This window comes from Ixodes scapularis, unplaced genomic scaffold (assembly GCF_016920785.2).
Source record: "Ixodes scapularis isolate PalLabHiFi unplaced genomic scaffold, ASM1692078v2 PGA_scaffold4__175_contigs__length_147842914, whole genome shotgun sequence".
Taxonomy (NCBI): Eukaryota; Metazoa; Arthropoda; class Arachnida; order Ixodida; family Ixodidae; genus Ixodes; species Ixodes scapularis.
In genome coordinates this window covers 91,749,478-91,770,884 of record NW_024609879.1, presented here as the reverse complement: position 1 = coordinate 91,770,884, position 21,407 = coordinate 91,749,478, and the positions used below count along the sequence as shown (strand labels likewise).

Sequence of the window (21,407 nt, the reverse complement as noted above, 5' to 3'; positions counted from 1 at the left end):
TAATGTAAAGGCGCGAGCTCGATGTATGCATACATATTGTTTGCTACAGCTTGTTGATTCGTACACAAGCAAAATCCCCGAGCACCCGAGCTTCGCAGCGTCGAGACTCCCAGCGCTGGCTCGTCCACATACCTCGATTGGAACGCTAACAGGAAGGCTCAAGTACAAAAATACAACAAGCATGTGTTAAGACAAGCTATACGTCTCGGGATTGTGCTAAAGCTTCGAGGTATGACCATTTAGGTTAGTTTAGAGACCACAAATGACGCTCTCGGGACCAGAAAACAATCTCTTGTCGACGTGTCGATCGAAACCGAAACCATGCCACCCTCCTCCCTGGCCAACTAGTTCCCAGAGTGCAACGCGCGCCGTGTTGCATGCAGGGCTTTATGGAAGTAGTCTATTGGGGTCAAAGTTTGCCTCGTTGTGGCTTATGTCTGACCTTACATGTTTCCGAAACCCTCGCAGTGGGGCCTGTAGTGGCCTCCTTGCTGTGCCCTCAAAAAGGAGGGGCGCGAAGGGGCCGTAAAGGCATTCGGAACGCCTTCGAAAAGTACCATGGAGACGGCCAGTTCCCTTACCCTCCGGCCACGTGGTCACGTCGTGCAGGTGTCCCAGTGCGGCCCCACCACATACTTCCTGTGCATGAACGGGTCCGGGCGGAAGGTGGAGGCCCACCGCCTAAGCGATGACCGGCTCCTGCTGTCCATAGACGGCGCCTCCTACACAACCTACATGAAGGAGGAGGTGGACCGCTACCGTGTGGTCATCGGGAACCAGACCTGCATCTTTGAAAAGGAGAAGGACCCCTCCGTGCTCAGGTGGGGGGGCGAGGGTGCTCCGTTTTGTTTTGGGGGAGCTGACTGCCTTCGTTTGGTTCCCCACAGTTATTCAGCCTATTTGGCAACAAACTTGCTGGCTCATCCTCTGCCTGCTAAAATTTTTAATGCAGAATTGCATTCTTACTGAATCTTCACTCTGATTTCGTATTGAAGCGTGCCACAGCGGTTCACGGCGGCGACGGTCGCTCTTTGCCGAGTGGCATCGAAATGGCACACATCACTGTGCGAGGAACGGAAAAACTTGCCCTCTGTACAAAGGAAATTTTGCTGCGTAAAGAGGTTTCACCGGCCCACGTAGGGTGCGTGCTTGTCCTCTTCGCGTCGTACCCGCTTGACGCCCTTGCGCTCGTGCCGCGGTCCCCAGGTCTCCCTCGACGGGCAAGCTGCTCCAGTTCCTGGTGGAGGACGGGGCCCACGTGGTGTGCGGCCAGGCGTACGCCGAGGTGGAGGTCATGAAGATGGTCATGACCCTCAGTGTGGAGGAGAGCGGTTGGTGAGTCAAGACCATAAACCGGATTTTAGACTGCGCCCGAAGTGTGTCGTGGACCGGCATTCACTGCCACACGTTGCCCGTGAATCGAAAGTGCGGTCGTGACGTTGCGGCACACGACGTCGTAAAAGTCGGGGCGTCGCGCCGTCGGTTGTCACGATCCCGGTGGTCGGTGAACAACCGAACACGAGCAAAGTCTGAGTGACTTTGCTCAGTCTGACTTCGTTCAATCTCCTACGGCTGTCTATCACTACTGCCCGACAGATGGCCACAGTGTGCCATTGTGCTCTATTGTCGTAAGTGGTTGCAGATGTTGTCGATCAGTAAGTGAAGCAACCTTTAGTAGCGAACGGGTGCTCATTGTGACGTGGGCGCATGCACACTGTTTTGTCGATTCGCAGCTTTGTCTAAAGCGCTTCAGTTTCTGCATGAGCGGTTCTAGACTAGATAAATCTTTGGTTCTTCGTACATATTTTTATGCTGTGAAATCCCGAGAGATGCCCCACCCCCAAAAGATAGCCCACCCCTATTTTTGGCTCAATTAGCTATATTTTTTTAAACACCGAAAGCGTAAATGCAGCTAGTTAGCTCTGGCGGGATATAAGCGAATGTTGCCAACTGGGAAGTAACGGTCACCTTTGCTTCGTTGCCCTTAGCCACAATAACAAGCTTGGAAGGGTCCATAACCTAAAAATAGCATTTTTCAACTTTTCTTCATTGTACACCAAAAGGTAGCCCACTCCATATTTTCACCCGATTTGCTCTTGATTTTTGGTGGGCTCTCTCTGGGATACGCAGTCGGTGTCACGCGATGTAAATTTCCCGCTAAATTTGACGGGGAAGCTGTATTGATGTATAACTCGCACGGCATCAATTTCCCCGCTAAATATAGCGGGGAAACTGAATTTGTGGGTAGATCACGTGACGCAAAGTCACGTGACATATTTTTTCCGCTAAATGTAGCAGGGAAACTGAATTGGTGTTCAGCTAAGGTGACAAAAATTTCACCACTAAATATGGCGGGAAATTGAAACCACACGACGTTACAGGCCACGGCTTCACAAAGTCCGGCTTCGCTTAATCCGATTTCACGAAATCTGGAGTAACTTGCCGAACTTTTACTGTTTAATGCAACTTTTATATTAAAACAAGAAAAATAATATCCTATTACAGGGAAATCAGAACATGAAAGAGAAGGCAAATAGAACTTTATACCTTACATTAACTTTAAACAGGTTTACATTTACTTTAAATTTACAAGAATTCTTTTTTCCGCAATAGCGCTTGCATTGGTCAATTATTCTGCCATGCTCTCGTAATAAAGAATCCTTATTTTTTAGTTAGTGTGCGATTGAAATCAAATAAATCTGATTTACATCAAGTAGATCAGATTTTCTTCATCTTTAAAATCAGTCCTGATTTTTGCTGAGAACAGTAGGGCATCTCATTCAAGGGCCCTGCCCATCGGCATGCACTTATTGCCTTTTGCCATGCTTTGGCTTCATAAAGCTTGTTCTAGGCTTGCAAGACGCCATAGCATCGTCGAAGGTGTGAAGCTCAAACTGCTCCCTGGCGTTCTCCTCGGTGACTGTAGCCGAGAGTTAGCCCCCTAACCCGTCTACTCTCGCCACCAGCTACTTTATTCTATACCTCGAAAGTGCTCGTCACATATCATTGTCGGTGTCCCCCATTTTTCAGCGTGCACTTTGTGAAGCGCCCCGGCGCCGTCCTGGAGGCTGGCTGTGAGCTGGCCCGACTGGAGCTGGACGACCCTTCACGAGTGAACAAGGCCCAGCCTTTCGAGGGAACCTTCCCCCAGGCGGAGGGGGAGGACTACCAGGGGGGCGACAAGCTCAACCAGCAGTTCGTGGCCGCCAGGCAGATGCTCGAGAACGTGCTCGAGGGCTACGCCCTGCCGGACCCCTACTTCCAGGTGGGACGCGGGCCTTGTCTTCTAGATCGGATCAATCGAGCTCTCTCTTTGGACGAGAGGGGATGTGAAACTTAGATCCATTTTTTAACGCACGAAGTGCATTCTAATGGAACTGAACCTCGGAAATTTGTCTCCTGTCCTCTGTCTGTCTGCCCAACGGTCACCAGCATATGCTACCAGCGTCGCTAACCAGTGGCACTTGTCGGCGTTATTTCGAGGCGTAGAAGCGCCATTTGGTGTGGTGCCGATGAGGCGTCAATTCCACGTCCTTGTCTGTTGGTGTGGTACGAAAGAGAGTGCGTATAGCACGCTTTTCAACTGCAAACAAAAGAGCTTGGGATGCGGAACGTCCGTAGTGCTCCTTGCTGAAGCGTGCCATCTTCTTTTCTGTTCAGCCTCACCTGAGCTCCACACTGGACACCTTCATGCGGACCCTGAGGGACCCCACCCTACCCCTCATGGAGCTCAAGGTTGGACGGCCCTTTTTTTCTGCCGCTCGCAATTGTAGGGGCTACATCTCGTCGACGGTTTTATTGAACCGCTTTTCGTTCGGACGTCGCGAGCATTCCTTCTTGGGTTTGGTTTTTAGGGCGGGGACATGGCTATTATCTCTGAAGTATTAAGGAGGGCTAGTTGGTTAAGCACATTAAACATAAAAAGTGCAAAAGGCAGACAAGGGTGTGAAAAAGACGGGACTAGCACTACGTTCTTTTATGTTCCTCTGTTTGTCTTTCTTTTGCTTTCTGTGCAATTTAAATATATATCTTTTTTGTTTAATCGATGTCTGTATGTTGAGTTTCATGTATATGTTTCCAATGGTATGTCTGGACACACTTTTAGGTGCAAAGATCCGTTGTGCCACCTCTCGTTTCTCGTATTTTGGCATTTGGCATTTTTTAAATTTTCTATGTTTTTGATCGTTCGCACCTACCTCGCCACAAATTAAACATATTGTATTGGTAAGGCTATAAACGAATAAATAAAACGAGCCACCCGCGTTTCCAGGACATCATTTCGTCCATATCTGGCCGCATCCAGCCCGCCGTTGAGAACAGCATCCGGCAGCTGATGAAGATGTACGACAAGAACATCACCTCGGTCCTGGCACAGTTCCCCAGCCAACAGGTGAGGGACCGGCGGGTCGCCCGAGGGATTTCGTCGCATTGTGGGGAAATGCGAGCCGTCCCCCATTAATTGTCCTCGGTGGCTCACCAATCACCGGCCCCTCTCCGTAAATGGCAGTGATTCGTGAGGCGAGACAATCGAAGCTCCTCTTTGTCGTTCTCGCCTCGTTAGCCACTCGAGGAAAGTAAACGTACATACTTTGTCTATTAAAAGCTAGTAGCGTCTGCGGGATTGTGCAGTAAACTTACGACCGAGGTAACGTGACAGTTCGGTAGACAGTGTCATATTTGGCTTCGTTCGCTTTGTTCCACATCCCCCACGTGTAGCGTGGTTATTTATACGAACGGGTCATGCTGTTTTCTCGCCGACTCTCTCTTTCTTCCCCCCAGTTTGATGTCTAGCTGAACACTCTCCCTCCTTGACAACACGCAGATAGCGAGCGTGATCGACAGCTATGCGGCGACGCTGCAGAAGCGGGCGGACCGGGACGTCTTCTTCATGACGACCCAGGGCATAGTGCAGCTGGTGCAGCGCTACCGCAACGGCATCAGGGGACGCATGAAGAACGTGGTGCAGGAGCTGCTCAAGCAGTACCTGGCCGTGGAGACAGACTTCCAGCAGGGTGGGTGACCACTTCCCGGCCTCCCGCTTTTAGTCACCGACGAAAACGGCAGAGAGGAGATGTGGACTTCACAATGCCTCGTTATGGTGTCGTCTGATGTCACAGTGTCCTGTGATCAGTGGCATAGCCGGGGGTGCAGTGATGGAAGTGCTGCGCCATTTGCGCCAAATTGCGCCTTGAGCGAAAGTCTGCTACACCTTGCGCCAAAGTGCCATTTTGGCTAAGAATTGCGCCACACCTGCGTCGAGATGGGCAAAAAGAAAATTGATATATTGTTTTATTAGTTGACTTTAATATTCAAAGAAGTAGACAGAAAGAAAAACGGTAGAAGTATGTATTTCACAGCGTCTCTACTCATCGTATGCGGCGTTTCATCTAAGGTCAGAGCTCAGTCGAAGGCTCGAACGTATACAACGCGAACACGCAGTAACAGTGCAAGTCATGGGACATTCGCCGTATTTGATTGGTTTAGTCTATGGAAGAACTCATAGTAAGATGGTCGGGTGCCTCGATGGCGCGCTTTGACCTTGTTTGGTTGATCCCATTGGCTCGTGGCGTCGGCTGCGCTTTCAATTAAGGTGAAACGAAGCTTTAAGATTGCTCGACCACCACGTAGGCCGGTTGATGCGCCAACGGCTTGATCACCGACATCCTCTAATATTTCAGACTATGTCGGCGATGTTAGAAGCCAAAAGTCGTGACAGAGCATTGCAAAATACACAGTAGGATGGCGGTCCTGTACTCCTGGTGAGATCAGTTGATTATTATGTCTGCCTCCATGGCGCCTCTCACCAGCCCTCGCGCGTCGAGCTTCACCGCCTTGCCCCGGAGTGTTCGGAAAAGCTGCTGGCATGGGCGAGCGTCTGGTTTAGCACGATATAATGTAAAATATGCTCAGTACTATTGCAGATTTACATTCTTTGATCTCAGTTATATAATCTTGTTTTCAAATGCTGTTTTTTTTTTTTTTTTAGTTTATAAAATTAAAGTTTTGAGTTTGGTAACGATCAAATTTGGGAGGCGCATTTTTACTGATAGACGTGTTAGTGATTATGTTGCTTTTAACAATACATACAGGCTAAATAAACTACTGGGTGTAAAAGTGAGAGGGGAGGGAGGCTTTATCCTAACTGAAGAGTGATTCATTTCTCATCAATTTGATTAGTACCGATTGTAAATGGAACCTACTCTGAACAGAGCCTTATTTCTAAAAGGAAAGCTCTATGTACCTTTTGTGCCCTATTGGTTCTTGTTACAAAAGGTAATAGTAATATGCTCCGGTATCAAAGACAAACCTTTAGTCATTGTCAAATATAAACTCGTTTAGTAATGCAATTAATTTTTTTTTTTTTTTTTTAATTTTCAAGTGATATGTTAACAGATGTGTTTATCTGCTCCAAAAGCGTCAGTGGCTGCTCCAAACGAATATTTTGCCTGCTACAGAACCTCCTCCAAAGGGTCAAATGCCGCTTCCATCACTGGGGGTGGCTTACAATGCTTCAATTCTCCCTCCCCCCCCCCCCCCCCCCCTCTCCCCCGAAATCCAGCCAACCCTATACTGATATACACAAGCACTTTGACCCCTTCCCTTCTTTCCTCGCACCCTAAGTCATGAACATCCCAGGCACTTCACCCCTCTCAAAAAAATATTTGTGGCTATGTTACCCTGCAATGTCCTAATGTCGCGGGTGGAAAATGATAAATGAATATAAAACTGAAAATAAATGTTTAATCAGGTGAACTCGCGCCTATAAACTTAAACGGAAAAGAATGTATGTTGTACGACAGCAAGGAAAGAGCGACTGACCCAATGTTGCCGGCTTCTTTTATACAGACTAAGTAGCCAAGAACACTCTGAACAGGAACAAGCGATACATTACAAAATGCTACCAGAACATTCTAGAAGAGCTGCGAAAGATAGGCTGGGGGGATTTGAACCCTGTGCCTTCACTCTGGGAGCCGTGCGCTATGCCAACTTGGCCATGCACGCGGCAATAATGTAGCGTGGAGGACTTGTGAATGCCATACATTTAGAGTGCCTTTGGGACGACATTAGTGTCGCACGACACAAACATTACCGAGGCTGCAGTCTAAGCTCATTACAACAGACCTGGTTGCAACAAACATTTGGATATAACATACCGATTTGTGAAGTTCGGTTGGCTTTCCCCTACATACCATTGACTCAACTTCATATCTGTATACAACATACTCCTTTTACAACAGACCAAAATCTTGGTCAAAATCAAGGTCTGTTATAACAAGCTTAGACTGCACATCCGAGGACGCAAAAACCCGAAGAGCTGGCTCTATAGAAGTCATACATTTAAGGGGGTACACTGGCTAGAGATGTAACTTGTGAACTACTCAGGTGATTGGAATGAAATTTGCTGGGGAGATTTAAGATAAGATGTATGTGTGTTGTGCAAACTTTCAGCACCCTAGGACAATTTTACATACCTGCATAAGAAGATGTGTCACTCTTCGTTAAGAAATTTATGATATGTAATTGAACCTATTCAGCACCATTTGGACTGCTTGAATATAAAGTGGGGGACGTGGGACTTTGGGCTATCCAGTTTTTATAACTCAAATGTAAATATTTCAGGAAGTCGTTACCTCAAAATATGAGGTGCATGTCCAGTGGTGTGATTGCTGCGCCAATTGCGCCAAGCTGCGCCAAGGGGCTAACCCTGCTACATCCTGCTACATTTTGCCAAAATATGGGTAATCTGCGCCAAGCCTGCACCAAAGGACCAGTTTTGGTCGCTTTTCAAAACCGAAACTAAACTGAGTACTGTAATTAAGCATGCGTGAGCTAAGTGGCACAGGCGGCCACCCACACAAAGTACCCTGCATCAATCGTGGCATTGTAACCCTGGAGCCGGGGAAAAGAAGGGACGTAGGACAGGCACAAAACTCCAATGTCAGTATTGAACCAGCTCACCTGCACCCTTGCTTTAGTTACATTAATCATCCATCCGGTCTGGCATGGTTTTTCCCGCCGTCTCTTCTTTCGCGCTCTCATTGAATCGTAAATCTAATCTCGCATTTCTTTTTTTTTTTTTAACGAAATTACATTTTTGCGCGGCAGGAGTTACTTTTTCAGCTGAAGCACTCGCTTCTGAAAGCAACTGCCGTGGGAAAACTATTTGGTCCCTGCCGGCCAGGCCGCACGTCGCTACAGATATGGACCTTCCTAAACTGAAACATAAGGACCGCCGCATGTTCATCAACATTCCTGTTCTTGTTTAAAACATACGCTACTACGAAGATCCCTTTTTAACTCAAAGACTGCTGTGTGGAAGTATTGATTACCTAGGTTTCTCTTGGTTGGCTTTCTTTCGAGAGGGACCGAGTACATGAAAAATCTGTCGCGAAAGAAAGTGGTGAAGAGACGCGAGCTAAAGCAAAGAAGGCAATATCTGCATGCTGAACCCGCACATCGCGCTTGTTTGTCTCGAGTTCAGTCGTTACACAAAGCACTCCAAGAACGTTTTGACCCTGACTCGCGATGTCCTGCATCAATGCGCTCAGGTTCTTTTTTTCTGTGTGTTTAGCTTGTACCTCGCCTGCCGGCCTTGCAAGCACGCGCCTCTGAACTGTTTATTGCCGCATGCTGGGCAGTTAGATTTTGCATACATTTTTGGAAACCAGTTGGCGACAGAGTGGAGAGGCATGGTTTTGGTTTCGATCGAACAGCTGTCTCCGCTCGCGCGACGAAGCACGTGCAGCTGCAAGCCTGCCGAAGTTGCCCTGACGTGCATGGAAACATGATTGCACGACAGAGGCACCAGCCGGGACGCTTGCAATCCACTGTTTTACGTTTACTTTTGACGAAAATCTGGCACGTCGGGAATCAGTAAAACGGTGGCAAGCGGTTTTTCAGAATTGCTTGGCAACACGTACAGCACTGTAAACTTGTAAGGTGTCTCAATGTCTTTTGGGGGACATTGAAAGTGGACATTATTTTTTAGCCTAAGCTAAAGCGAAGCTTGCAGCAGCTTTCCAGAAAGTTTCGAAAAGCAAAAAGTACCCCCTTGTTGTAATACACCTTTTTCTTGTGTGCAATTTCACATTGCACTGCAATAGCTATATATATATGTGTTTCACCAGTCTGAGACTGCTTCCATTCATTATATCACCAGTCAACCTAATGCTGTGATATTTACTACTGGTCATTTTCAAATAAATTTTAATATGTGAAGTTTGGTTTTCAAATAAATTTTAATATGTGAAGTTTGCTTCTTACCTATCTATAGTGGGTACATATATATGTATAATTTAAGTGAAGCATTGCAAAATGTGTGCAAAAACCACCTAGGAGTCTTGCAAAAAATGCAAAAGACTCCTAGGTGGTCGAACTTGACCATAATTCGCCTATTTCGGTGAGCAAAGTGTCCTTCGTTTGTCCAGCACCTAAAACAAATATTTGTATTTTTCTAAGAGTATCTGCTCCGAAACACTGTTTTAGCTGCTCCGAAAGCCACTTTTGCTGCTCCAAAACACTGTTTTGGCTGCTCCGAAAGGTGCTCCAAAATGGCTTAGGCCAATCACATCACTGATGTCTGTCCTACCTCAATTTTTGAAAACAGTTTTTTTCTCTGGGAGGACTTCAACTTAAAACAAAATAAAGTAGATAGCCCGATTCCCCAGTAAATTTCAGTTCAGAAACCTCTTGATTGTGGTATAGTAAAACCTCGTTATAACAAAATGGGATATAACAAAGTAATGGATATAACAAAGCAATCGTAATTCCCCTTGCTTGCTAATAGTGGGAAGAAATCGACATTGGCTATAACAAACTAATGGTTATAACGAAATAATTACGACCGCTCCTTCAACTTTGTTATAACGAGGTTTTACTGTATCAAAATACGTCTACCTTCAAACAAAAAATTCCTTCGTCTGAAATTTGCAGCAAAAAGTGAGCTGAGAAAAATGCATTTGAACATTGAACTCCTTTACTTTGTTACTGCCTCACAATGCGTTGAAAACATTTTATATCAACGTAACTATTTGGCATATAGTTATCAAATTTAGTGTAAGGGTGTATAATTAGTTTCTAAAACCAAAAAACCCAAAAAATTAAAAAAGTATTTTTTTTTTCTTTTTTTTTTGAAAAGAATTGAAATTAATGTTTGTCTCCATTTGACTGAATCTAACTGGGACCAGTTTCACAATTCGCTTCTAGCTGGATGAATTTTCACTCGGGCTTTCACTTTCCTACAACCCCCCTCTCGTGTCTATGTCGGTGTCTTGCCTACCGATCGCCATTCTTGTCGGTCTTCTGTGGCTTTGTGGTTAGTTCCTACATGCCCTGTCCATTTTACTTTTCGTTGCAAGAATAATTGTTTAAACATATTGTCTCGGAACATTCTCTCAAACAAAATGGTGATGAGAGGTCAGTGTGCCTCATCGTACGGCTACTTGTTTCTCTGCCATATTTTTACAGCGGAGCTGTTAAGGGCTAGTTCCCAGAGGATTGTGTCCCCTGCAAAGAAATGTCGACACAAAACTCTGGACAGCTACCGCCATCTAATAAGCGAAGGCGGCAACCAGACAACCAGCTTGCCGGCCTTGCTCATAGATGGCAGCTACCTTTCCAGCCTTTCGACTTTGGTTTTCACCAGAGTGGAAAGGCTGAATTTCTCTAGGCGTCGTTTTAGATGTCGTCCTTGAAGTCATCCTAGAGGTCGTCTTTGAGGTTGTCCTTGAGGTCGTCCTAGAAGTCATCCTTGAGGTTGTCCTAGAAGTTGTCCTTGAGGTCGTCTGGACGTCATCCTCTAGGCGGCGTCCTTAAGGTCGTCCCATCATAGTACAGCTTCAATGGTCTTCCTTCTTCACCAGAGTGGAAAGGCTGAAAGTTTTTCTAGTTTGTAGTCCTTAAAATGTGTCCGGCAGTAGAGATTGCACAGAATGAGGCTGGTATGCCATGCTGTAGTAGGGCTTTTATTATTAGTGTTTTTAGTTCAATCACCTTCTGTATTTGGTCCCGTTGTTCCCAAGCAATTCACGTTAACATCTCATAATCGTGAGTCTTCCCTGCTCCTCAGCAGCGAGTCTTGTGGGTCTCTCGGCAGGGAAGAAACGGGAAACTGTTTTTTCCCATTATTCTTGGCTTCTCGATATGAGTTTCCAGGAACTTCCCCAGAGTACCGCCAGGGGTTCCCCGGACTCCCAAATTCCACCGGTTGTCCCTGCCCCCAAGTAAAGTGTTCTTCCGGTTTGAGCATTATTTAAAAAGAAACCGAGCCGTTCGATGGTGCTTAACTATGGGCCAAGAACTCCCTACTGGGTGTGCTGTTGTTTACAAGATTTACAGGCCTCTCTGGCACTTTATTGCATCAACATTGGGAAAGGTCTCTCTGTTGCATAGATGTTGAGACCAGTTTGAGATTCCCTTTGTCGACACTCTTCCTCTTCCGTCGGCTGTTGTTGGCAAGGCACAACCAGCATTGCATCCCATGCCACGTCTCGTTCGGCGCGCGTGGCCCGCCGCGGCGTCTGATGGCGAGGAACGTTTTGTCCCGCAGGACACTATGACAAGTGCGTGACCCTGCTGCGGGAGAAGCACAAGGACAACATGTCTGCCGTCATGCACAAGATCTTCTCCCACCTCCAGGTGGCCAAGAAGAACCTGCTCATCATCAAACTCATTGTAAGTGCGGCAAGGCGGCCAACCTTCCGGGCTCCACTGGAGCGCCTACGAGAGCACGCTCGTGCGACGCACGTGTCGGTGCGTACCTTTTAACCAGATGCCAAATGGCGCCAGAAGCTCCTCTCGCGCCCCCATAACTGCTAGCCAATGTTCCTCCGAGATGCACAAATACAGTCGACTCTCATTATAATTCAAACTCGAGGGGGGCCGAAAATTTGTTTGAATAAAGCAAAGTTTGAATTATCAGGAGTTTCTTCCCATAGAGACGCATAGGATGGGACCTGCACGTTAGTTTGAATTATCCGAAAGTTTGAATTAAGAGATTTTGAATTAACGAGAGTCGAGTGTATTCTGCTATCGAGGATGCCGCTGCGGCCGCTATGTGGCGACGTATATTTGGCGCGCTACAGTGCAGCGTGGGCGCAGTTGGTGATAGTTACAATTAGAAAATGCGACTCTTCGAGCTTGAGGCACAGTGTCTGGATGCTCAATCAATAGCGTTTTGCTTTGTCACAGGCCGTCGTAACACTTCCGGAGTACGGAAGAGCGTTTCCTGCCATTTCTGGTAGGGCTTCAAATGACTTGCAACAACGATCTTGAGCAGTATGGTGGCTGAAGTGTGTTTAGTCTGGAGCATAGTAGCTTTTTAGCGGCTCTAGCTACGAGGAATTTTTGCGCGAGTTCTCGCTCGGAATTGTGCGACGGAGCCGACAGTTGGTACTGCGTCGCCCAGGACCACCTGTGCGGTCACGAACCGGGCCTGACGGACGAGCTCTCCAGCATCCTGAACGAGCTGACCACCCTGAGCAAGACCGACAACGCCAAGGTGGCACTGAGGGCCAGGCAGGCAAGTTCCGTCTTGCGTCCCTCGGGGTGGTTTGTAAGCGGTCGGAAGCCGGAGACGTCGCTGCGGTGCGCGCCTCTGACTGGTGTGTTTATGTGTCCTCGAATGTGGTCTCGATTTCCGCCCCACCACGTAATGGAAGTGTCGTGCCGTCACTTGTCGTGGTCCTTGCGGCAGCACAGCAGTAGAGGTGGATATACAGTAGACTTACATTAATTCAAACTCTGGGAAGCCACAAAGTTTGATTTATCAAAACTTTATCTAAATATGTTGCCAGATAAAATTATGATTATGACATAGTAGATATTTTATGATTTCCTCTGTATGGACCTACAGATCATAAGCAGGTATGCCACACAAAAAACATTTGTGAAATTTATGACACAAGTTCATTTTATCCCTCAAAAATGTTGTTTATTGTTAGACACCATATGACAACTCACCCCAAAATTAAGTTTGTTCATTGGGCCAAGAAGTTGTCTAATGTGAACTATTAAGTAGGGGACACACGAGCAGTGAAAATGGGCACCACACGGCAGCTTTCACAGCAACTTGCGCGGGCGCTGTAACATGGACCTACACCATGCTGCCACATCACAGCATCTGCGCAAGTTGGTATGGAAGTTTAGGCATGGTGCCCATGAGCCTACGTGGGCACACTTGAGAACTGTCGAGTGCGCTTCTCGCCGAGCACCAGTGCACTGTGAAGAAGCAACACCCCCAGAAGCAAGCTCTGCGGGTGTTGCCTCTCTTTAGTGCACCGGTCCTTGGAAAGAAACGCACTCAATGGGGCCGCGAGAAGAAAAAGTATGAAGTACACGAGAACGTTGTTTGAATTAATATGAAGACATTAAAAACGTGGCGGGACCACAACGGAAATGTTGAAATTAGCTTGAATTAATTGGAAGTACGAAATATCAGAGTTTGAATTATCGCGAGCCTACGGTAGCAAGTGCCTGTTCTGCTCTAACTTGCTCTCGACTGGATGGTCCACAGAAGCTTTGCCAGCCGCGAGTTGGGACACTGCAACGACAGCGACACTTGCTTTCTCTCATACTTTTAACCTGAAATGTTTTGTAGAGCCGACTTTCGTGACAAAAGGATGTGTCACGCTCTGCCGTCTAGCTCGAGCGACACGTAGGCCGAGTGCGTACACAAATTTAGTGAAAAATCGTGGCGTCATGTGATACTGCGACGTTACGGTAGCTATCGACGTCGCGCAACAGGACACGCAGCATGTGCCCCGCTCTTTCACAACTCGTTCTGCGCATTTCGTGCCTCTCGGAGTTCATCAAATAAAATCGAGGCACGCTTTAATTTGCCAAGTTGGTCGAAGAAGCCGGCATGTTACACCAACGGTGTAACATGCTGGCTTCCACAACATCATTTATTACTGCTCGGGGACCACTTTTAATGCGTGCGCGGTAAGGACGCCATGCATGCTCGTCGAAGACTGTGACGCAAGTGTGGGAGCCAGACCGCTCGAGGAGCACCCGTCATCCGTGGCGACGCAGGTGCTGATAGCAACGCACCAGCCGGCCTGGGAGCTGCGCCACAACCAGATGGAGTCCATCTTCCTGTCTGCCATCGACATGTACGGCCACGACTTCTGCCCCGAGAACCTGCAGAAGCTCATCCTCTCCGAGACCTCCATCTTTGACGTGCTGCCGGACTTCTTCTTCCACCACAACGTCGTGGTGCAGAGGGCCGCCCTAGAGGTGGGTGGTACTTTGAAATCGACAAGACTAGGGACGAACTTCAGTGCAGTCCTGTGTTATGGCAAGAGCTGTACGGGGCACGTAACACCGGCCGATGGGCGGAGTCCGATCGTCGTGAGGTGGCTGAGTGGCCAAGTTTGGCGGGGAGGTTTTATTTGGTGAATAATGACCACGTGCCTAGAGCAAGTGGTGTATAGACCTCTTTTGTTTACTCTCGTCCCCAGCCACCTGGTGGGCATATACGGTGTGGGCAATGAAAAAATGATCAATCATTTCAACCTGCAAATGGTAAAAAAAATAGAGGGGAGGCAACACGACAATGGGTGACGGTTATGCTCGCATCCTAAATGCATTCTATTTGCATGGCGAGAGCAAAACATGTTTTCGCCCATACTGAAAGTGACAATTCAAGATGGCGGCGCCTTTGTGAAAAACGTCTATAGGTGGCATACTATTATTGAACTTGCTAGATTTCACAGAAAGTGTTAACGCGATACTGGCATCACGTGACAACACGTCGAAAAACGCTGTGGCTACCGCCACCATTTTGTTTTCAGGGCGTAAAAGTCAGTCTATGATTTTTAGTTGAAAGATTCCTAGTAAACGTGCGCTGTGATGCTTAGTGTCCGGCAGATGGTGGGTACGTTTTGTTGCAAATTGATTGGTTGTTTCTAGAGCGATGCCGTTTCTGACTGGATGCAGGTGTACGTGCGGCGGGCGTACGTCTCCTACGACCTGACTTGCCTGCAGCACCTGCAGCTGTCCTCGGGCATCTGTGCTGCCCAGTTCCAGTTTCTGCTGCCCAGTTCTCACCCCAACAGGTGCGCTGGGGGTGCTCGCGTCTCTGCAGTTTTAGGGCCCATGTCTGCCCGGGAAATGGAATCCTCCGCCACGGGATCAGCACTCGTGTACCTCGCACTCCTGTTTCACTGTTCCGTACCGTCGCGATTTGCATTTATTATGTCCATGTCTTGGGTACAGGCCTACTTACTGTTTACAAATGAGTGCCCACTCTCCTCACATCAACTTCGGTTATTCAAATGTGCACATTGACCAATTTGGGATGCAGCTCTTCAGTGCCTGTTTGCGGTTTGAGCGGTGTAACTGCACATTGCATTATGGGGCGTTTTCCACAATGACGTCACGAGGGTCACTAGGGTCACGAGTGGCGTCACAAAGGTCACGACCTTCGCGAGTGACATCACTGGGGTCGGGAGGGAGGAAGGGGAGCGGAGGAGGAGGAAGAGAGGAGGAGAGGAAGAGAAAGTAGGAGGAGGGCCATACCCTCCTCTCCGTACCCTCCCCTCCTTCTCCACAAAAGCTGCGTTTTAATTCGGCATTACAGGGATGTGTAAACGTCTTTCATTTTTCTTTTTAGGGGCTGTACGTCCGCATATGTAGATTTATGTATGTATATTTGCATGTGTGCTCATCCAAACAAGCAGATATGTTTGCACATGCAGATATGTTTGTACATGCAGATATGTTTGGACATGCTGATACGTTTTCAAATACACACATCTGTGCATTCCGATTCATATGTGCATATGTCATGTCACCGTTGGTGCCATTGGTCTTGCATGACGCCATAGATATGGGCTTTTGTGGGAAAGGGTTCGCTCTAGGGAAACTTGTATTGTGTCAATAATCTGATGGTCTGTGGGGCTTCCCCCCAAACTGATCGTCAAGTGCCAAATATTGACCGAAACCTCTTCCGGGGTTGTTCTTTGGGGTTCGCCTTACACCTTTGAATGGAAAGTTTTATCATTTAATTACTCGGGCAGTTACCGGAATTTTTTGTCTGGCTTCACCACGACCGTTAAAAGGTCCAGGACTATCTGCCGGTAGCTTCATTTTCGTCTCCAGTGCATAGTCTTTCACGCGTCTATACCATGTTTTCGCTAACCATCCCCTTTCTGCTCTGTGGAGATGGACGCAAATGCAGCGTATGTTTGGGGGCATGAGCTCTTGGCTCTGACCAGGCCTGGAGAAGAGATTAGCTCAGAGAGGCTTTCTGGCGCATTGCAGGCAAGCCCACATCCCGGTTCAAGTGGAAGGTGCCGCCGACTCGTCTTCGACGGACGAGACGGTGGGCTGGGACCACGATTCCCAAGACGCCGACTCGCAGCGGTTGGGCATCATGGCTGCTTTTAACACTTTCGAGCAGTTTGCCAGGTATTTTTTTCCTCTCTGCGTGGGGCACAATGTGCATAAAACTATCATACTTGTTTGAATCAAACTAACCCTTTTTATGGACTGAGGCCATATGTCTACCTTCGTGCACAGCAGGCAAAAGACCAATCATAGAGATCTATGGAAGGAGATCGGCAACTGGCAAAGCGCAGCTCGTGTTAACTTAGGTGCGCACTTGGCGACGCCGTGCTCATAAGCTCAACGAATTTGATTTTTTTATTTGTTTCGGTTCAAACATTATTTGTGTTTCCATTATTCTCTGTGATCTCCTCCCAGAAATCTCAATGATTTTCTATTTTCATGAAATCCGGAGCTATTAAGGGCTAGTTTCCCCAGTTTCATGTCTGTCACCGAGTAAATGTAGACACAAAACTCTGGACAGCTATCGCCATCTATGAGCGATGGCGGCAACCAGGCAACCGGCCTGTCGCATAGATGGTGGCAACCTTTTCACTCTGGTTTTCACCAGAGTGGAAAGGGTGAATTTCTCTAAGCATTGTCCTTGAGGTCATCCTTGAGGTCATCCTTAAGGTCGTCCTCGAGGTTGTCCTCCAGGTCGTCCTAGAAGTCATCTTTGTGGTCGTCCTAGATGTCGCCCTCGAGGTCGTCCTAGATGTCGTCCTCGAGGTCGTCCTAGACGTTGTGCTGGAGATCGTCCTAGAAGTCGTCCTTCAGGTCATCCTAGACGTCGTCCCTGAGGTCGTCCTAGGCGTCGTCCTTGAGGTCGTCCTAGGCGTCGTCCTAGAAGTCCTTGAGGTCGTCCTGATCGTCGTCCTCTATCAGTTGGTCTGGGGTCGTCCCACCATAGTATAGCTCGCTGGTCTTCCTTCTTTACCAGAGTTTAAAGGCTGAAAGCTTTTACAGCGGAGCTGTTAAGGGCTAGTTTCTCCAGTTTCGTGTCCGTCACCAAATAAATGTGGACACTAAACTCTGGTTGGCTACCGCCATCTATGAGCGACGGCGAAAACCAGACAACTGGCTTGCCGGTTGTCTGGTTGTTATGTCACTCATAGATGACGGCAACCTTTCCAGTAAAGGTGTGCAAATACCGAATAGTAGTTCTCGAATCGAATACCGAATCGAATTAAGAAAAAGAGGCGAATATCAAATAGAATATCAAATAGTGATTTTATTTGTAGGAATTTTTCTAAGTGTGGTGCGAATGAAATGATTACATGTGCGGAGTATGCACCTGGTGCAGAATATGCATCTTGAACGGAACAAAAGCTCTAATCCTGGTGAAAAAAAAAGAAAAGCAGCTGTTGATGGATGTTGGGCACTAAAGATCCAATTTTATGGTACAAACCTAATCTATCTACCCTAAGCGCCACAAAAACCCAACGTTACAGCCACGCGTGCCTTCTTTTCTTGTTAAAAGCACGACGTAACACAGTGACATGTCCTTTTTTTTTTAAATATTTACGGTATATACCGTATGTACTCGCAAAATCAACACACTTTTTTTCCCGAAAAATTTACACATATTTGGGGGGGGGGGGGGGGGGGGCCCTTCTTTACACGGGGTAAAATTTTTGCATTTACACATTTCATGCAAACGTTATATTAGGTGCCAGTATGACATGGCAAGGTACGGTGGCACGTCTCCAGTGATGGAGGCGCACCCACGGCTGGTCGGGGGCTGGCCACAATAACCATGCTTTATAAATTTAAAATCTTTTTAGGGCACTTTCGGGGTGCCTTTTGCCGAAGGAAAAGCGCCCTACAAAGCTCGCTCAGCAGGGAAAGCAGCACAACCACAACCATTCTTAGACGATATATATTGCTAGTATCCGACGGGCACGCTCAGGTATAATCTACGACTACGCGTATATTTCCCGACCGGTCACTCGGGTGTAATCCGCGACTACACGTATAAGAACTCGTATGAAGTCCAACCCCCAACCGCCGAAGCCCGCTCGCATGGATCAAGTTTCGTTCACAAAGACAGGAACTCGTATGAAGTCCAACCGCCGACCCCCCGAAGCCCGCTCTCACAGATCGTTTTGTTCACGGAGAGGCTACCAGACACTCCCAGCCTACAGCACAACGTGCATCTCGCTGTGCCATTCTGCTGCGGATTAAATAAACTCATTTACCCGGAGTATGTGGAATTAGGCCTAACCACTTTCACGATTTCACTGTCCGAAAGCAGACCACAGACGACTGCTTGTGTGTTGACATTAATGCATCCGATAGGCGAAGAATATCCGGGGCTTGGCAGTTCCTTGACTCCAGCTTCGCTAAGTGTGTGCGACACTCAGTTTCATGGCTGATCACTTCCGTAACTACGGCAACTACGCACTTGCGGCCGTAACGTGAGCCACTGTGAGAGTGACGTGAGCGGCCAGGCCTGGCTTGACTTGGCTTGACTTGTCTTGGCTTGGCCTCTTGGCGGCAAAAAAAAACTGATTTGCTAAATTGGACGCAATTCAAGACTCACGGATCTGAAAACTGGAGGTGTGTTGATTACAGGAAAGAAAAAAAAGTCAAAATATTGGTGCCCATTATGGGGGGTGCATTTATTATGCGAGTAAATACGGTATCTCAGAAAAGGGGCACATTGCGATATTTGGTCTCAATTTTAAGGGAGAGAAAGGGCACCCGGAATTTTATTTCATATAAATAAACAAACAGCTGTTAGATCTGAGTAAACAGGCTTAAACAATATAATCTGAAGCAAGAAAAAAAAAATGTGGTTAGGTGGCGCAAGTCACCTTCCAACTGCCACTTTGCATCCATTCCTCCATCCATCTATCCTGTTTTAGAGAGCCTAGATTTAAAAGAGGGAGCAAGCAAAACTGAAACCACAGAGACGGGTCCTGCGTAGATTGGTCGTAAGTGTGCATGTGTTGTGTAGTCCCGTGAAAAGAAGGCCGAGAAGGCGAGCAGACGGAAGAGCGACGACGCCTGCCCGATCGGCGCTTTCGTCTCTTCGTCACCTTTTCGCAGTTTGTAATTCAAACGTGGCTATTGAACGGTTGGAAACCCTCACAAATCTAGTCACGCTATTTTTTCGTTCCGTTTCGTTCCGAATCAGAATTTACGGCTTGCGGTTCCGAAGGAATGACCGGAACGACAACTCGGCCGGTTTCATCGGCGCGGTTAACGTGGTTTTCTTTTTGTGATCTTGCACTCGCCAATTTCTGTGAGTGTGGCAAGTGTTTTACATTGGCGCTTCAATTTGAAACGAGGAGTTTTACTCGTGAAATGAATTAGGCATGGCGCGCGATTCCGGCCTCCCAACAATTCCTCTCTGGAAGCGGCACAAATGGAATGTTTCGGTTGTGATTCAAGGTTAGATTGAGTCACGATCATGAGTAAATCTGCATGCTGTAAAATTTGTGGCGTTTGTTACTTTTCTTTTTTCTAACCTGTGCGTTAGATTTTTGTGGAAGGGTAGGACCAAGAGGTGTTCCTCGCATGGTCTGTCGAACATCACGGCGCTAACATCGGGAGAAAAAACGGATCTTTTGTCAGCTCTGCGCCGACCGGAGTCTTTGGCCGAATATATTAAATATTAGAGTAACCGAATACTAGGAATTTGATTCGCAAATCGAATTATTCGGGGACTTTCTACTCGATTCAAACTCGTATATTTGAGTATTTGTACACCGCTACTTTCCAGCCTTTCCACTCGGGTTTTCACCAGTGTGGATAGGCTGAATTTCTCTAGGTGTCCTAGAAGTCGTCCCTGAGGTCGTCCTCGAGGTCATCCTAGAAGTCGTCCTTGAGGTCGCCCTAGACACTGTCCTCAAGGTTGTCCTAGAAGTCATCCCTGAGGTCGTCCTAGACGTCGTCCTTGAGCTCGTCCCAGACATCATCCTCTAGGCGTCGTCCTTGACGTCGTCCCACAATAGTACAGCTTCGCTAGTCTTCCTTCTTCACCAGAGTGGAAAGGCTGAAAGTTTTTTTTAATATAAAAGCTGCTTTAGATTTCAGCGAACGTCGTAGCCGTGCAAGGCTGTGCAACTTGTACTTCTGTCCCCCTCCCCCCCCCCCCCCGTGTCTTGGATGATGCAGTTGAGCTTGTATGACTGGGGTGCTTCTTTGCTTGTCTGCGTTGCGCCGAGATACAATACACGCCAAGCTATTCCTCAAACTGGTTTCCACACTTAGTGCGAAGCACTGCTGTCCCGGTGACTTGTGGTTGTGTTTCAACGGAAATCTCCGGGACACGGTTCAATGCTGCCATGAATGTGCCTTTTAACCGCGGTTTTGCCCTGTCGACCTTCCCACTTATTCACCATTTCTGCCGTTGTGGGGCAGTGACTTCGACAACCTGGTGGAGTTTTTCAACATGTCGCCGTCCCTGATGCTGCAAGGGAACGACTTTGACTTCAGTACGCGGGAGCAGCAGCACAACAATCCAGCCTTGGGTGACGGCGCCGAGAGTCCCCCGGTGAGACTAAAATTTCTCATTGTCCGCTTCTGAGCTGTTAAGGGCTAGTTTCCCCAGTATCGTGTCCTCAAGTAAACAAATGTCAACAGAGAACTCCGGACAGCTACCGCCATCTAAGAGCGACGGGGGCAACCTTTCCAGCCTTTCCACTCTGGTTTTCATCCGAGTGGAAAGGCTGAATTTCTCTAGGCGTCATCCTAGAAGTCATCCTCGAGGACAACGCCTAGAGGACAATGTCCTCAAGGCGTCTTCCTCGAGGTCATCCTAAAAGTTTTCCTTGAGGTCGTCTGAGAGGTTGTCCTTGAGGTTGTCTGAAAGGTTTTCCTTGAGGTCGTCCCAAAGGTTGTCCTTGAGGTCGTCCGAGAGGTTGTCCTCGAGGTCGTCCTAGAAGTCATCCTTAAGGTCGTCCTAGACGTCCTCGAGATCGTCCTAGAAGTCGTCCTAGAAGTCGTCCTCGAGGTCGTCCTAGAAGTCGTCCTCGAGGTCGTCCTAGAAGTCGTCCTTGAGGTCGTCTTAGACGTCCTCTAGGCATCGTCCTAGATGTCTTAAGATAACAGCTTCGCTGGTCCTCTGTCTTCAC

The 21,407-nt window shown here is 47.7% G+C and overlaps 1 protein-coding gene across 8 annotated transcripts in view; it reads left to right on the top strand.

Moving 5' to 3' along the window:
• The window catches only part of LOC8038327 (acetyl-CoA carboxylase), a 169,373-nt gene that overhangs the window by 106,857 nt on the left and 41,109 nt on the right, over nucleotides 1-21,407 (top strand). For all 8 annotated transcript variants that reach the window (XM_029983884.4, XM_029983886.4, XM_040498707.2 and 5 more), the window contains 12 exons: nucleotides 610-821; nucleotides 1,207-1,335; nucleotides 3,031-3,265; nucleotides 3,661-3,735; nucleotides 4,271-4,390; nucleotides 4,823-5,012; nucleotides 11,549-11,673; nucleotides 12,407-12,520; nucleotides 14,032-14,235; nucleotides 14,938-15,056; nucleotides 16,264-16,410; nucleotides 20,695-20,827. In XM_029983884.4, the coding sequence (XP_029839744.1) occupies nucleotides 610-821; nucleotides 1,207-1,335; nucleotides 3,031-3,265; nucleotides 3,661-3,735; nucleotides 4,271-4,390; nucleotides 4,823-5,012; nucleotides 11,549-11,673; nucleotides 12,407-12,520; nucleotides 14,032-14,235; nucleotides 14,938-15,056; nucleotides 16,264-16,410; nucleotides 20,695-20,827 (1,803 nt within the window). The remainder of the gene's footprint in view (nucleotides 1-609; nucleotides 822-1,206; nucleotides 1,336-3,030; nucleotides 3,266-3,660; nucleotides 3,736-4,270; nucleotides 4,391-4,822; nucleotides 5,013-11,548; nucleotides 11,674-12,406; nucleotides 12,521-14,031; nucleotides 14,236-14,937; nucleotides 15,057-16,263; nucleotides 16,411-20,694; nucleotides 20,828-21,407) is intronic.